The sequence below is a fragment of the Anolis sagrei genome, chromosome 5 (genome assembly GCF_037176765.1).
Source record: "Anolis sagrei isolate rAnoSag1 chromosome 5, rAnoSag1.mat, whole genome shotgun sequence".
Classification (NCBI taxonomy): domain Eukaryota; kingdom Metazoa; phylum Chordata; class Lepidosauria; order Squamata; family Dactyloidae; genus Anolis; species Anolis sagrei.
In genome coordinates, this window is record NC_090025.1 from 152,532,479 (window position 1) to 152,548,049 (window position 15,571).

At 40.8% G+C, this 15,571-nt stretch overlaps 1 protein-coding gene across 1 annotated transcript in view; it reads left to right on the forward strand.

The window, feature by feature from the left end:
* The window catches only part of TMTC3 (transmembrane O-mannosyltransferase targeting cadherins 3), a 45,583-nt gene that overhangs the window by 2,875 nt on the left and 27,137 nt on the right, over positions 1 to 15,571 (forward strand). Inside the window, exons 2-4 of the mRNA XM_060777349.2 lie at positions 2,294 to 2,412; positions 8,534 to 8,741; positions 10,157 to 10,375. Coding sequence (XP_060633332.2) covers positions 8,553 to 8,741; positions 10,157 to 10,375 — 408 coding nt within the window. The 5' untranslated portion in view covers positions 2,294 to 2,412; positions 8,534 to 8,552. The remainder of the gene's footprint in view (positions 1 to 2,293; positions 2,413 to 8,533; positions 8,742 to 10,156; positions 10,376 to 15,571) is intronic.

Below are 15,571 nucleotides of genomic sequence, written 5' to 3' on the forward strand. Positions count from 1 at the left end.
ATTCATAGTTTAAAATTGATTGGGTAGGCCTGTTTTGAATTCTAACAGCTTTACCTGTCTTCTAGCAGATCATTCAACAGTCTATATAAGGAAGAACACAATTCCTTGTATGTGGTTCTATGTAGATTCATGAAGACTTGGTGATTGTCAGTCATTCAGTTTGACTCTTATCTTTATGAGTATTTGAAGAGACATGTTTCATACATTTATGCAAAAGTTGTTCTGATCGATGGCTCCCTTCTCCCACAAGTGTCATTGAAATGAAGAATCTTAGCTTGACAGTCAAAAATACTCTGTTGTTTTGCTTGATCTGTTATCATAAGCAGCCTTGAGTAAATTGCCTCAGAAGCGGCATCGTAATTGAGCTTCTCAATAATGCTGAACTAGCAGGCTCTTTCTAATGGTCTGCTTTCATTATTTATGTGATTGTTAGCTGTGTGCAATCATAGGCCTGGAAAATAACAATCTGCTACATATAAATATTTGTGATTTCATCCTGTCACTTCTCAGATAGTTTTTAAGTACTTTTGAATTGTTTTCCTTTTCGTATCACAGACTCTTGTACCATATTATTAATGTGCCTTGAAGCCCATCTGAATTCAAAACATAAAAGCACAGGAACAGTTTTATGTATGGCCCATGGACGTGGTCAGTACATGCATTATTGAGAATACAGCATACTTCAAATGTACATTTTATCTTCCCATATGTCATATGTACTACTCCAGCATTCGACACTTTTTTGTTTCCTTAATTAGTAACCTGTAGTCTTCCAGGCAGCACGACTAGTAGTCTGGGATGAAGGAAACTGGTCCAACAACAGCTGGTCACAGATTTCCCAGTTCAGTTCTATATTCTGTGCTAATTTTTCTTTTTCTTTTACCTTTGTAAAAGGTAAAAGCATTTTGTAATACTTCTAAGGAGGATTTTAAGCAGGCTGGATGGTCATCTGTCACGAGTGTTTTGATTGTGTATTCCTGCATATCAGGTGGTTGAACTGGATGGCCCTTGTGGTCTCTTCCAACTCTATGATTCTAAGATTGTATGTTGTTTTATCATCTTGGCATGTGAAAAAAATCACCCTATACATTGTATTTCGAAACAGATGCTGTCTCCTAAAGTTTTTGATGTATTTTTGATCATTTTCACCCCACTTTCCTTTTTGTAAATTCCCAGAGCAGCATAACTGAAACGAGCCATATAACTAAAAAGCTGTTTAGGATTAGAAGTTACACAACAACAGTCAAATAAACAAAAGTTTTTAAAGTTTTTATTTTAAAAGACCATAAGTGGGATCATCCAGTGAGGGTAGTACTGAGCCATAGCACTACTATTTAAATGGCTGTCCTGTCCTCACTTGCATAATGGTTTGGCACTGTGACATAAATAGAATCAAACATCCTTCTTCACTGAACTTACAGCCTAGAAACATACACTCCTTGAGATTATCAGAATCAAAGGTGTGTCTTAAAGGTGTGTTGCTGCTGCTGGTAGTCTTGCTGTTGTGTGCCTTCAGGTTTTTTCTGACTTTTGGTGACCCTAAACGGAATATCAGGGATTTTCTTGGCAAAATTTGGCCAGAGGGTGTTCACCTTTTTTGAGACAGAGAGTGTGACTTATCCAAAGTCACCCAGTGGGTTTCCATAACTGAAGAGGGATTCAGGCCCTTGTCTCCAGAGCCATTGTCCAACACTGGATTTCCTGTACCATACCGGAAACCTTCAGCATGTTAGGACCATTTTAAGTTTGCTGTCTTTCAAAGTTGGATGTGAATTTTTAGTCACTTCCATATTTTTAATGAAGTGTTTAAAACACATATTTCTTGAAGGTATGTGTCCTACATGTCCATCAGAGTTAACTTCTCCAGTCTTTTCTGGTGGGCTTTGCAGCTTTACTACTGGAGATTCTTTTAACCATGTTGGAGTGGAAGGAAGCAGGGAGTCTACGCTAACTTATCCAACATAGATGATCTCTTTGTGAGACCCTAGTACTAATAGACTTCTGCTCCAATCTGAATGTATACTTTGGCTTGTACGTCTTTTAAATTGATCAAGTAGTCAGATCATAGTGTGTGGCAAGTATTGTGAGAAATGGCGTCAAGTAGGACTATTTCAAATAAACAATTTTCAAGGGAGAAGCTTACCTGTGTTGTGTTACATTATTTTGTTAATATAAAGAGCTTTTCTCTTGGGCTTTTTCAAGCATTTGAGTTTTAGAAAGCTTGTATGACACAGTATGACTGATGACAATAAAAATGATCTCTTTACAACTAGTCTTTCCTCTTTTTTTCTAGTAAGGATCCATAAGCATTCAACAACAGTCACAGTTATTGACAACAGTACAGACGCAAGCATGATTAAAATGATTTCTGCTGAAGGGAATGTATAAATGAAGAACTATTGTGCTTGAGTGGTAAGTTTTATTTAAAAAAAAAATCTTCGAAATGTGGATACAAAGTTTGAATTGCTTTTAAATTGCTTGCCCCACCTACATTTTGTTTGGTTTATATTTGTTTTATTCAGACATGAAGAATGTTACTAAATACTTTTATTGAGGAACAAAATCTCCATATGCATCTGATCAGAACATGAAACCATCATTTTTGATAGAAAGTTAGTGTCTGCAGGTTGTCTGCAGTACATTTTAACAGTTAGTGAGATATTTCTGTAACCTTAGTATTGCTTCATGAGTCCAAAATAGGTGTGTTCAACATTCATGCTACATATCTTTCCTAAAATACAAGAACTGCATTAGTTTGAGTCCTGAATAAGTGCTAACTGCTTCCAGTTTAATGATAGGAAGTTAAGGTGTTTACAAAAAGATGCTTTCAATTCCTCCTATATAGTAATGTAAAAATTACTGTATCATGAAAAAATAGATCATGGAATTAATGTTTTTAAAACCATATTTCAAAATAATTGGTCTTCCTAAGGTAAGAGGTCCTATTGCTTATATTCTTTCTGATCTCTCATTAAAACAATTTCAATTTAAATCTTAAAATATGTCTTTCCAGAATTTTCCACATTGCTCTTATGTCTTTTAAGTCCTACCCATTTTTAGCTATTTGATATTCAATAGTTTTTTAGTGACTGGAGTGAATATCAATATCCAGGATTCAAACTGAAACAACAACAGTAATAAATTTTATTTGTTACTCACTACTGCAACAAGGTCAGGGGTTTTATTTGGCGTTGGGGGGGGGGGGGGAGTTCATAATCTGTACCCATTGAGTCTTTTTCTAATCCAGTTAAAGAAACTATAACTAGTGAGTTCCCCTGGGTTTTAGTGCCCCAATAAAGGGGGAAAAAGATATTAACCTTACAAGAAAAAGAGTGAGATTTTAATTATCCTGCCCTCTGTCAATTACTCTCCCATAACTACATTTTTTTACTTATCACATGAGGCTTTTCTGAATGTGAAACCAGTGATCCTTCATTCTCCTTGAAGAATTGATTTTCTTGTTTTACAGAATCTGCCTAACAGTGCAAACCTAAGCATTTTCCCCCAGAAATAATAATCATTGGGTTATATATAGGCTTAGTCTAGATACACTTGTAGCCTGAGGGTAGTTCTTTCCAGATCCCATTATCCAGAGTAATGGCAAAAGAAGAAAAAAAAATTGGTATGAACATTCAGAAATATTCAGGTTCACCTCAATACTCCTATTTCCTTTTGTTACACCACAACACCGGTAAAAGACCAAGTCATTGGGCATGTTCATCAGCTGATATTTCTTTGCTTTAAGTATTCTTTGCTTAAAGTATTCTTCCTATCTTAGAGAGATATTCCTCATCTCTCTAAGTCTTATCAGTTGCTGTTATGTGCCAGGGCTCTTCTGATATCAAGAGCTGGGGTTTATTAAATAAACCAAGGTGAGCCAAGACCTTATTTACTTATAAAGAAAGTTAAAACCTTGAGTCTTTCAAAGGTATGATCAAAATAACAGAATTACAGCACATGCCTGGAGTACTGATGAACACAACCAAGGTCAACAGTTCAGTTAATGCAGACAAGCCAAGTACTATCTAGCTAGTTCAGGAGCAAGAATAAAGAATAAATAAAAATAAATAAACTTTATTTGTACTGCATCACCATCTCCCAGAGGGACTCAGGCGACTCACAAAGCACTCAAAGGACCATACAAAATACAGAAAGTCTAAAAACAATAACATAAAACAATAATCAACTTAAACATCACAACTTCACAATGCCCCCTGGTTAAAATCAATAAAATTATTAAAATCATTAAAAGGAGTCTTAATGTATATTGTCGAAGGCTTTCATGGCTGGAATCACTGGGCTGTTGTAGGTTTTTTGGGCTATATGGCCATGTTCTAGAGGCATTTTCTCCTGACGTTTCGCCTGCATCTATGGCAAGCATCCCCAGAGGTTGTGAGGTCAGACCTCACAACCTCTGGGGATGCCTGCCATAGATGCAGGCGAAACGTCAGGAGAGAATGCCTCTAGAACATGGCCATATAACCTGAAAAACCTACAACAACCCAGTGTTAATGTGGTCAAAGAATAGCCAAAGTTACAGTTCATTAGTCAAATACTAAGAGTTCACTTATCAGAGTTCTTGGAGTAATGTTCAAGAACTCAGGAGTACAAACCGAAGTCAGAGTTTTGAAGTCAAGCCATATAGTCAGGGGTCAAATTGAAGTCAGAGTCCATAAATCAAAGTCAGAAAGTTAGTCCAGAATTCAGAGTCAAGGTTTCAGGATACAACAGGATCCAGAACAGGATTGCAGGAGCAAGGTCATTGTCCAGAATGCTAACATAAGGGCAGCAGAGCCAAGATCCAGAATAAGAGTACCAAGGTTGTTGTTGTTGTTCATTCGTTCAGTCGTCTCCGACTCTTCGTGACCTCATGGACCAGCCCACGCCAGAGCTCCCTGTCGGCCGTTACCACCCCCAGCTCCCTCAAGGTCAGTCCAGTCACTTCAAGGATGCCATCCATCCATCTTGCCCTTGGTCGGCCCCTCTTCCTTTTGCCTTCCACTTTCCCCAGCATATTTGTCTTCTCTAGGCTTTCCTGTCACCTCATGATGTGGCCAAAGTACTTCAACTTTGTCTCTAGTATCTTTCCCTCCAGTGAGCAGTCGGGCTTTATTTCCTGGAGGATGGACTGGTTGGATCTTCTCGCAGTCCAAGGCACTCTCAGAACTTTCCTCCAACACCACAGCTCAAAAGCATCGATCTTCCTTCGCTCAGCCTTCCCTAAGGTCCAGCTCTCACATCCGTAGGTTACTACAGGGAATACCATGGCTTTGACTAGGCGGATCTTTGTTGCCAGTTTGATGTCTCTACTCTTTACTATTTTATCGAGATTGGACATTGCTCTCCTCCCAAGAAGTAAGCGTCTTCTGATTTCCTGGCCACAGTCTGCATCTGCAGTAATCTTTGCACCTAGAAATACAAAGTCTGTCATGGCCTCCACGGTTTCTCCCTCTATTTTCCAGTTGTCAATCATTCTTGTTGCCATAATCTTGGTTTTTTTGACGTTTAGCTGCAACCCAGCTTTTGCGCTTTCTTCTTTCACCTTGATTAAAAGGCTCCTCAGCTCCTCCTCGCTTTCGGCCATCAGAGTGGTGTCATCTGCATATCTGAGGTTGTTAATGTTTCTTCCAGCAATTTTCACCCCAGCTTTGCATTCATCCAGCCCCGCACATCGCATGATGTGTTCTGCATACAAGTTAAAAAGGTTGGGTGAGAGGATGCAGCCTTGCCGTACGCCTTTCCCAATCTTGAACCAGTCTGTTGTTCCGTGGTCAGTTCTTACTGTTGCTACTTGGTCCTTGTACAGATTCCTCAGGAGAGAGACAAGGTGGCTTGGGATGCCCATCCCACTAAGAACTTGCCACAATTTATTATGATCCACACAGTCAAAGGCTTTAGAATAGTCAATGAAGCAGAAGTAGATGTTTTTCTGAAACTCCCTGCCTTTCTCCATTATCCAGCGGATATTGGCAATTTGGTCTCTCGTTCCTCTACCTTTTCTAAACCCAGCTTGAACATCTGGCAACTCTCGCTCCATGTATTGCTGGAGTCTTCCTTGCAGGATCTTGAGCATTACCTTACTGGCATGAGAAATAAGGGCCACTGTACGGAAGTTGGAGCAGTCTTTCGCATTTCCCTTTTTTGGTATGGGGATATAAGTTGATTTTTTCCAGTCTGATGGCCATTCTTGTGTTTTCCATATTTGCTGGCAAATGGCATGCATCACCTTGACAGCATCATCTTTTAAGATTTTAAACAGTTCAGCTGGGATCCCGTCGTCTCCTGCTGCCTTGTTGTTAGCAATGCTTCTTAAGGCCCATTCAACCTCACTCCTCAGGATGTCTGGTTCTAATTCATTCCCCACACCATCAAAACTATCCTCAATATTATTATCCTTCCTATACAGATCTTCTGTATAGTCTCGCCACCTTCTCTTGATCTCTTCAGCTTCTGTTAGGTCCCTGCCATCTTTGTTTCTTGTCATACCAATTTTTGCCTGAAATTTACCTCCAATGTTTCTAATTTTCTGGAAGAGGTCTCTTGTCCTTCCTATTCTGTTGTCTTCTTCCACTTCCATGCATTGCTTATTTAAAAATAGTTCCTTATCTCTTCTGGCTAACCTCTGGAATTGCGCATTTAACTGGGCATATCTCCCCTTATCCCTGTTTCCTTTTGCTTTCCTCCTTTCTTGGGCTACTTCCAGTGTCTCAGCAGACAACCATTTTGCCTTCTTGGTTTTCTTTTTCTTTGGGACGTACTTTGTTGCTGCCTCCTGAACAATGTCTCGGACTTCTGTCCATAGTTCTTCTGGGACTCTGTTTACTAAATCTAGTCCTTCAAATCTGTTCTTCACTTCCACTGTATATTCTCTAGGAATGTTAGTGAGGTCATATCTAACTGGTCTGTGTATTTTCCCTGATCTCTTTAGTTTTATTCTAAATTGGGCAATAAGAAGTTCGTGATCTGAGCTACAGTCAGCACCAGGTCTTGTTTTCACCGACTGGATGGATGTCCGCCACCTTTGGCTGCAAAGGATGTAGTCAATCTGATTTCGGTGTTGACTGTCTGGTGAGGTCCATGTGTAAAGCCGTCTTTTAGGTTGTTGGAAGAGAGTATTCGTTATACACAGCGAGTTTTCCTGGCAAAATTCTATCAGCCTGCGTCCCGCTTCATTTTGTTCTCCCAGACCATGCTTGCCTGTGATCCCTGTTGTCATTTGACTTCCCACCTTGGCATTCCAGTCTCCTGTAATGAAAATAATGTCTCTTTTTGGTGTATTATCCAGTAGTTCCTTCAGATCCTCATAGAACTGATCTACTTCTGCTTCTTCAGCAGCTGTGGTTGGGGCGTATATTTGGATCACTGTAATGTTGAAAGGCTTTCCTTGCACTCGAATTGAGATCATTCTGTCATTTTTTGGGTTGTATCCAAGCACCGCTTTAGCGAATTTCTTATTAATTATGAAGGCTACTCCATTTCTTCGATGTTCCTCTTGTCCGCAGTAGTAGATCTGGTGGTCATCTGATGTGAAGTGGCCCATTCCAGTCCATTTCAGTTCGCTGACCCCCAGAATGTCTATCTTTAGTCTTGACATCTCACCAATAACAACATCCAATTTGCCCTGGCTCATAGATCTTACATTCCAGGTTCCTATGGTGTGTTGATCTTTAGAGCATCGGATTCGTCGTTCACCTCCAGTACCGTCGGCCGCTAGCCTTCCTTTCGGCTTTGAGCTAGCTGCGTCATCACATCTGGGGCTAGTTGAACTTATCGTCTGCTCCTCCCCAGTAGCATTTTGGCCATCTTCCGACCTGGGAGTCCCATCTTCCAATGGCATACCGACATATCTCTGGTTGTACTGGTCCATTTAGTTTTCTTGGCAAGGATACTGGAGTGGTTTGCCATTGCCTTCCCCAGGGATCACGCTTGGTCTGACCTCTCTGCCACAACCGTCCCGTCATGGGTGTCCCTTCACGGTTTCGCTCATGACATCATTGAGGTGCTCAAGCTCCAGCGCCCCGACAAGGCGGTGATCCTTTGCTGGAGGTACCAAGGTTATCTGCTACCAAAAAGCTATCTCTTCCAGATCTCTTTTTAGCAAGAGATCTTAGCTGCTGCTCATTTCAGCAAGCCTTTACAGATGATCCCAGAAGCCTGTAATGCTTTCCTTAAGGGGAAGATCAGATTAACCTTTTCCGATCTTGCTGCAACACAGGACCCTTCCAGACAGGCCCTATATCCCAGAATGTAATCTCGGGTTTTCTGCTTTAAACTGAATTATCTGAGTACGCACTGCCAGACTTATCTGGGATAAACAGAAAACCTGGGATCAGATCCTGGGATATAGGGCCTGTCTGAAAGGGTACACTGAGAAGAGCCCTCCTCTGCTGGAGACCTGCCTCCAGCAAGAACCCAGCCAGGCCAGACAAACTGCTGACAATGACAGTTATGCTGTTCTGAATTAATGTTGACTTTAGATACTTATTTTAATGATAACTGATTTTTGAAGAACACGCTTGGATCTTTTTTATAGGTACAATTCATAAAAGAAGATGGCTTTTGTTAGTTCAAAGGAAATTGCACTAATTGTTGGAGTAGTTGCGGCATGTTACTGGAATAGTCTCTTTTGTGGCTTTGTCTTTGATGACGTATCGGCCATTTTGGACAACAAAGACTTGCATCCTTCTACACCTTTAAAAAATCTTTTTCTGAATGATTTCTGGGGCACTCCTATGTCTGAGGTAACAGATTTCTCTCTTATGTACAAAATAATGTTTTAAGAATATTGCTAAACCACTGCATAAGATGAGCATGCTTGTTTGAATATATACTACCAAATCATGTTATCTTTAAAAAAAAACTAATGCATGAATATTGTGCTTTGCATCAATTTGATTTGATAGTATTTCTTTTTTCCTGTTACAAACCTCAAACTAGAGTACAGGAATATAGGATGTCATTCAAGCAAGGAATTAGGAAACATTGGCTGTGTTTCTGGTTTCTATGCACCATAGCTGAATTTTGCATATTAGAAAATCTGACAGTGAAGAGATAGTCAGATTACAGAGTTTAGAATACTCTCATAACATAGAGGGAGATTTTATAGATTTTAATGAACTTTTGGGGAAAAAGAATTATAATGAATACATCTAAACCTCAGAAAGACACAAAGGAGCCCTTCAGTTGCGTCAGAAACAGAGGAGGAAAGTCTCATTGTGTTCAACTTGAAGGTAAAGTAAACATTTTTAACTTAAGGGGCCCCTGCAACACCTAGTGGACACCAGTGTCTGTCATAGCTTTCTGAATAGGGCTCAGTCCATCATCTAAAGCAGTGGTGGCAAACCTGTGGCACGCCACAATAAAACAGTCTTTAGCCATAATAACTGCACAGTACCCATTGAATTGATAGATTAATCACCTTCCTGTCTCCCACTCACCATCTCATCATCCTGTATGCTCACCCTCCCATTCGCCCCCTCACTCACCACCCCCTAAATGGCGCCTCCCTCCAGTTTGGGCACTTGGTCTTTAAAAGGTTCGCCATAACTGATGTAGAGGGCTTCAAGTATTTTGCAGTGCATATAGATTTCAGGACAGGAGGTTTATGTTGCCTAGGAGAGGAGCTTAGCAAAGGATGAAAGCCCTTCCATTGGTTAAGTGGTTGGCAAATCTGTGGAGTTGTTGGATCTCCTGGCTGACTGAGGTTTGGAGCTTTTCACTAGTGATTTGATGAAGAGGTCAAATCTTCCAGATGTCTGAAGTATCTTTTTTCACCTAAAGAAGAAAATAAAAATTTGAGGATTGATTATCCATTATTCCAAATTTCTCCAGAAGCCAAAATTGTCCATATGGATGAATGAGATGGTGACATATTTGCTTTCTGATGATTCAGTGTAAATAAACAGTGTAAAATATTTTATATAACATTTCCTTCCAGTATGGGTATATGAAATATAAATAAAACATGTGTTTATGCTTGGGTCCCAAGCATTTCATATAGGGTGATCAACCTGTATTTGTAAACTGATGAGAATTACTTTCTGGTTTTTATTATTTTTGAATTAGTTTTTGGTGTTTGTTTTTGTTTGTTTTTTTAAAAAAGCAGTGATAAATTCATTCAGTGTCTGCAATCAGGTCTCTGTGCTCTGTCTTTCAGGAGAGAAGTCATAAGTCCTATCGACCGCTCACAGTCCTCACATTCCGTTTGAACTACTTGTTCAGTGAACTGAATGCTGTTTCTTACCACTTCTTGAATGTTATATTCCATGCCATTGTTTGCATAGTTTTCCTCAAGGTCTGTAAGCTGTTCTTGGACAATAGGAGCAGTTTGGTTGCATCTTTATTATTTGCTGTACATCCAATACATACGGAAGCAGTAAGTAAGCTTGAAATGAGTCTGAGCTTTTGCTAAGGGGAAAAAACATATTTTTAGACTTCACTGAAACAAAACAATCTGGAATTTATGGAAGGTTGGAAGTAGACTAAAATGTATGTTTTATTCTGTTAGAAGTAGCACTGAAGAAATTGTGGGAATAAAAGAGTATGCATGATCATTCTTGAACCATATTTCGAGTATAAATCCATCCTTTAGCCATCAGTATGTCACATATATAGTATACAACTTAATAGAATGTGTAACTGTTCCGATGTTGTGAGACTGCATCCCCTATCGTTCTTAATTAGAGTAGCCATTGGATATAAGTGATAGTTGTTGCAATCCAATAACAGTCGGGGAGCCATATGTTCTTTATTTCTGACCTGCATGAAATTTTCTTTACAATTTTTGCTCTTTCGATCCTAGAGAATTCAAATCAGTAAAAACAAATGAATGTGGAAACATCAAAACAACAAATATGACAGCAAAACACTGAACAGGATAATAAAATCAGAACTGACAAATCCAATCAGAAACATTTAAACTCAAAAGTTCTTTTTAAAATTTGTAATTGCTTTGTTTCTAAATTTTCAAGGTTTAGAAGCTTGAAAAGCAGCCCTAGTACCTTGTAGATAGCTAACAAATGTCCAGTAGAGGCACAAGGAAAATCACTTCCAAATGTTAAACAGATAATTTGAGAGAGTGTAATAGTATTAAATATCTTGTATTAAAAGCCTTAGTTAATGATTTAAAACTATTGGTTTGATGTGTGCATAAAAACAATTACTTATGTATTCAGAAAATCTACTCTAAAATCCTGGATCAACTATCATGAGACAATTACATACTATACCATGACTCTTATCAAAAAGGCACCATCATCTTCTCGGAGTACAGTGGGAAAATGTAAGAGCTTAATCCATCCCAGGAGAATCTAAAAGAAGCACCAGCCCCTTCTACTTTCTGCTGCACCACCACTTTTGGCCTTTTTGAATGCTTGGGTAAAAAAGTACAGCAGCAGAGAAAGCCTGAGAGTGTAGGGATAGCCAGTGCTTCTTACAGGTTGTCTTGGAATTCACTACGTTCATGCCTTACACCACTCTACTCAAAGAAAGGGCTGGTTCCTTTTTTCCACTAATGAGTTAATGCTGTACCTTATCAGAAAAAGGAACTATTCTTAGAGTGAGGAGGCAAAAGACCTTTTGGATGTTTGTCCCCTGATGTGGTGCTGATTGTTTCCCTTCTGTGTGAAATGACCTTTGATTTGTTCACCTGCCTAGGACATCTACCTGAAGTTGACTTATACATAAGTATATACGTTAAGTAAGCAGACAGTACGATTGTAATACTTTGCCAGCAGACAATTTCTCTAGCCAGTAGCCTGGTTGTATCCATTTGGCATGAGCTGATGTTTCTAAAGACATCTGAAAGATCGTTATGTGTAAAGGTTGCTATTTGAATTGTTGTTCCAGGAAAAATGCATAATAATAATAATATCTTTATTTATAACTCTCTCTCCCCAAAGGGACTCAGGGCAGCTTAGAAAGAAAAAACAAAATAGAGATAAACAGCAGTAAAAAGAAAACTAAATAAAACAAGCAATTAAAAATTTACAAATAACAGTAATGGTTAAAACAAATAATAAGTTCCATAAATAACATAATGAAATAATAGGATCCACTTGAAAAATGAATAATCAAACCATGGCTGTGCTATGAGTTAGGCCAATATGTCCTCAGTCAGCCTCATCAGGTAGAATAGAAGCACAAGAAGTTAATAAAAATAACCATCCTCCTCTTTGAAGGCTAGTGTACAGAAGTATGTTTCTAATTGCTTCTTGAAGGAGAGAAGTGAGGAAGTTCTTACTTCCAAAGGAAGGGAGTTCCAGAAGGAGTGCGTAGTCACGGAGAGGACTCCCCTCTCGTTCCCACCAACCACATTTGAGTTGGGGGTGGGACCGAGAGCAGGGCCCCCTCCAATGACTGCAGTGTCCGTTTAGGTTTATATGAAGATATGCAGTTATATGTGACTCCATACATCCTTTTTTTTTGTTTTTTTGTTGTTTTTTTTTTGCAACTGTATGAATTTGGTATAACTTGGTTTAAAGCAGTAGCTTATTTACTTATTTAAATTCATGGTACTGAATTTTAGCATTTAGTGCTGTGTGGTCTGTGCTAACCTCAGCAGACAGAATTGCCCCCATCCTTGTCCAGATTGCATATCTCTGCTTTAAATAACACTTCTCCTGCATTACCCCATGATTTGGCTTTTTTATTAGGCTACTTAGCATCTAACATCAGAAGTTTTCTGGAATTTTCTGAAGCACATTTACTTCTTGAGCTTCTCAAAGATGTGTTTTTTGCCTATTTCAGTACTATGCTGATTCTAGATTTCACGTTATGCGTTGTGTCATATGTAAAATTGGTAGATTGCAACAAAAATTTAATTCATACCTCCCCTGCGAGTGGAATGTCACATACACAGAATGAGATTATGTCTTCAAATTACACAAATGTGTATATCATAGACCCACAATAAAACAATATTTATCCATAATACTTACTTTACTTAGGCGATCCCTCGTTGGACGAGTAAGATGGTCTTCCATTATGGATTTCCCTGTGGGTCCGTATGTGGCTGTGGAGCCCTATTCTTGCTCTGCATCTTCTTCCGCAGTGAGGGCATTGGTTTCCAGGTGGAAGGCGTTCCCGGTCGGGGTTGGCTTGACGCGCCTTCCTCCTGGCACGTTTCTCTCTTTCACCCTCCACTCGTGCCTCCTCGAATTCTGCAGCACTGCTGGTCACAGCTGTCCTCCAGCTGGAGCGCTCAAGGGCCAGGGCTTCCCAGTTCTCAGTGTCTATGCCAGAGTTTTTAAGGTTGGCTTTCAGCCCATCTTTAAATCTCTTTTCCTGTCCACCAACGTTCCGTTTTCCGTTCTTAAGTTCGGAGTAAAGCAACTGCTTTGGGAGACGGTGGTCAGGCATCCGGACAACGTGGCCGGCCCAGCGGAGTTGATGTTGGAGGACCATCGCTTCAATGCTGGTGGTCTTTGCTTCTTCCAGCACACTGACGTTTGTCCGCTTGTCTTCCCAGGAGATTTGCAGGATTTTCCGGAGGCAGCGCTGATGGAATCGTTCCAGGAGTTGCATATGACGTCTGTAGATTGTCCACGTCTCACAGGCATAGAGCAGGGTTGGGAGGACAATGGCTTTATAGACAAACACCTTGGTCTCCCTACGGATGTCCCGGTCCTCAAACACTCTCTGCTTCATTCTGGAAAATGCTGCACTTGCAGAGCTCAGGCGGTGTTGTATTTCAGCGTCGATGTTGACTTTGGTGGAGAGGTGGCTGCCAAGGTAGCGGAAATGGTCGACATTTTCTAATGTTACACCATTAAGCTGTATTACTGGCATTGGAGAGGGATTGGCTTGTGACTGCTGGAACAGCACCTTGGTTTTCTCAGTGTTCAGTGACAGGCCGAGCTTCTCGTATGCTTCTGCGAAGGTGTTTAGAGTGGCTTGTAGATCTTCTTCTGAATGCGCACAGATGACATTGTCATCAGCATACTGGAGTTCTATAACAGATGTTGTTGTAACCTTGGTTTTGGCTTTCAGTCTGCTGAGGTTGAATAGCTTGCCATCTGTCCGATAGATTATTTCCACTCCGGTGGGAAGCTTCCCATCAACAAGGTGAAGTATCATAGCGATAAAGATGGAGAATAGAGTTGGGGCGATAACACATCCCTGTTTGACACCGGATTCCACCTTAAATGGGTCACTTTGGGAGCCACTGCTGTCCAAAACTGTTGCCATCATGTCATCATGGAGGAGCCGCAGGATGTTCACAAATTTGTTAGGGCACCCGATTTTGTGGAGGATGGTCCAGAGAGCGCTGCGATTCACTGTGTCAAATGCCTTTGCAAGGTCGATGAATGCCATGTACAGGGGTTGGTTTTGTTCCCTGCATTTTTCTTGGAGTTGTCGTGCAGTGAAGATCATGTCCACGGTTCCTCTGGAGGTGCGGAAGCCGTTCTGGGATTCTGGGAGGGTGTCTTCTGAGAGGGGCAGAAGGCGGTTTGCAAGGATTCTTGCGAGGATTTTCCCAGCGGAGGTTAGAAGGGAGATACCTCGATAGTTTCCGCAGTCTGTTCTTTCCCCTTTTTTGAAGAGGGTGATGATGGTGGCGTCCTTGAAATCTGCTGGTATTTTCTCGGTCACCCACACTTTTTCTATGAGCTGGTGGAGTTGGTGTGTTAGCTCAGGTCCTCCCTCTTTAAAGATTTCAGCAGGGATCCCATCTGGTCCACTGGCTTTGTTATTCTTCTGTTGGCTGATGGCATTGCTGACTTCTTCCAAACTAGGCAGTGCTGCAAGCTCATCCCTGGTTTGTTGTTGTGGGATTTGTGAGAGGACCTCTTCGGCCACATTGGAGCTGCGGTTCAGGAGCCTTTGGTAGTGTTCTTTCCAACGTAGTGCAATTGAGTTTTGGTCCTTCAGGAGTTTGGTTCCATCTGATGAGCGTAGAGGCTGTATGCCATGGTTTCTTGGTCCATAGATTACCTTTGTGGCTTTGAAGAATCCCTGAGCATTATGGGTATCTGCCAGGTGTTGGATTTCTTCGGCCTTCTTTGTCCACCAGATGTTCTTGAGTTCTCTTGTCCTTCTTTGGACCTCAGCTTTTGCACTAGCATAGATCTTTTTCTTAGCAGCACAGTTGATGTCTCTCTGCCATGCTTGGAAGGCTTTCCTTTTCTTGTCAATTAGCTGTTGGATCTCGATGTCATTTTCATCAAACCAGTCTTGATGTTTCTTGGCTTGGTATCCAATAGTTTCTTCGCAGGCTTGGATGATGGAGGTCTTCAGTTTGTTCCAATGTTCCTCAACATTTTCGGGGTGTTCTGTGGGTAGATGGTCCTTGAGTGCTGTTTGGAGATGGGCTCGTCTGGAGGGCTCCTGAAGGGCTTGGGTGTTCATTTTGCGCCTTGTCTTCCTTCCTTGGAGTCTGCGCTTGGGGGCGATCTTGATAGCCATCGAGGATCGAATTAGCCTGTGGTCAGTCCAGCAGTCGTCAGCACCTATCATGGCTCTTGTGAGGAGCACGTCACGGCGGTCTCTGGCGCGTGTGATTACATAGTCTAAGAGGTGCCAATGCTTTGACCGGGGGTGCTTCCATGATGTCTTGAACTTGTTTTTCTGG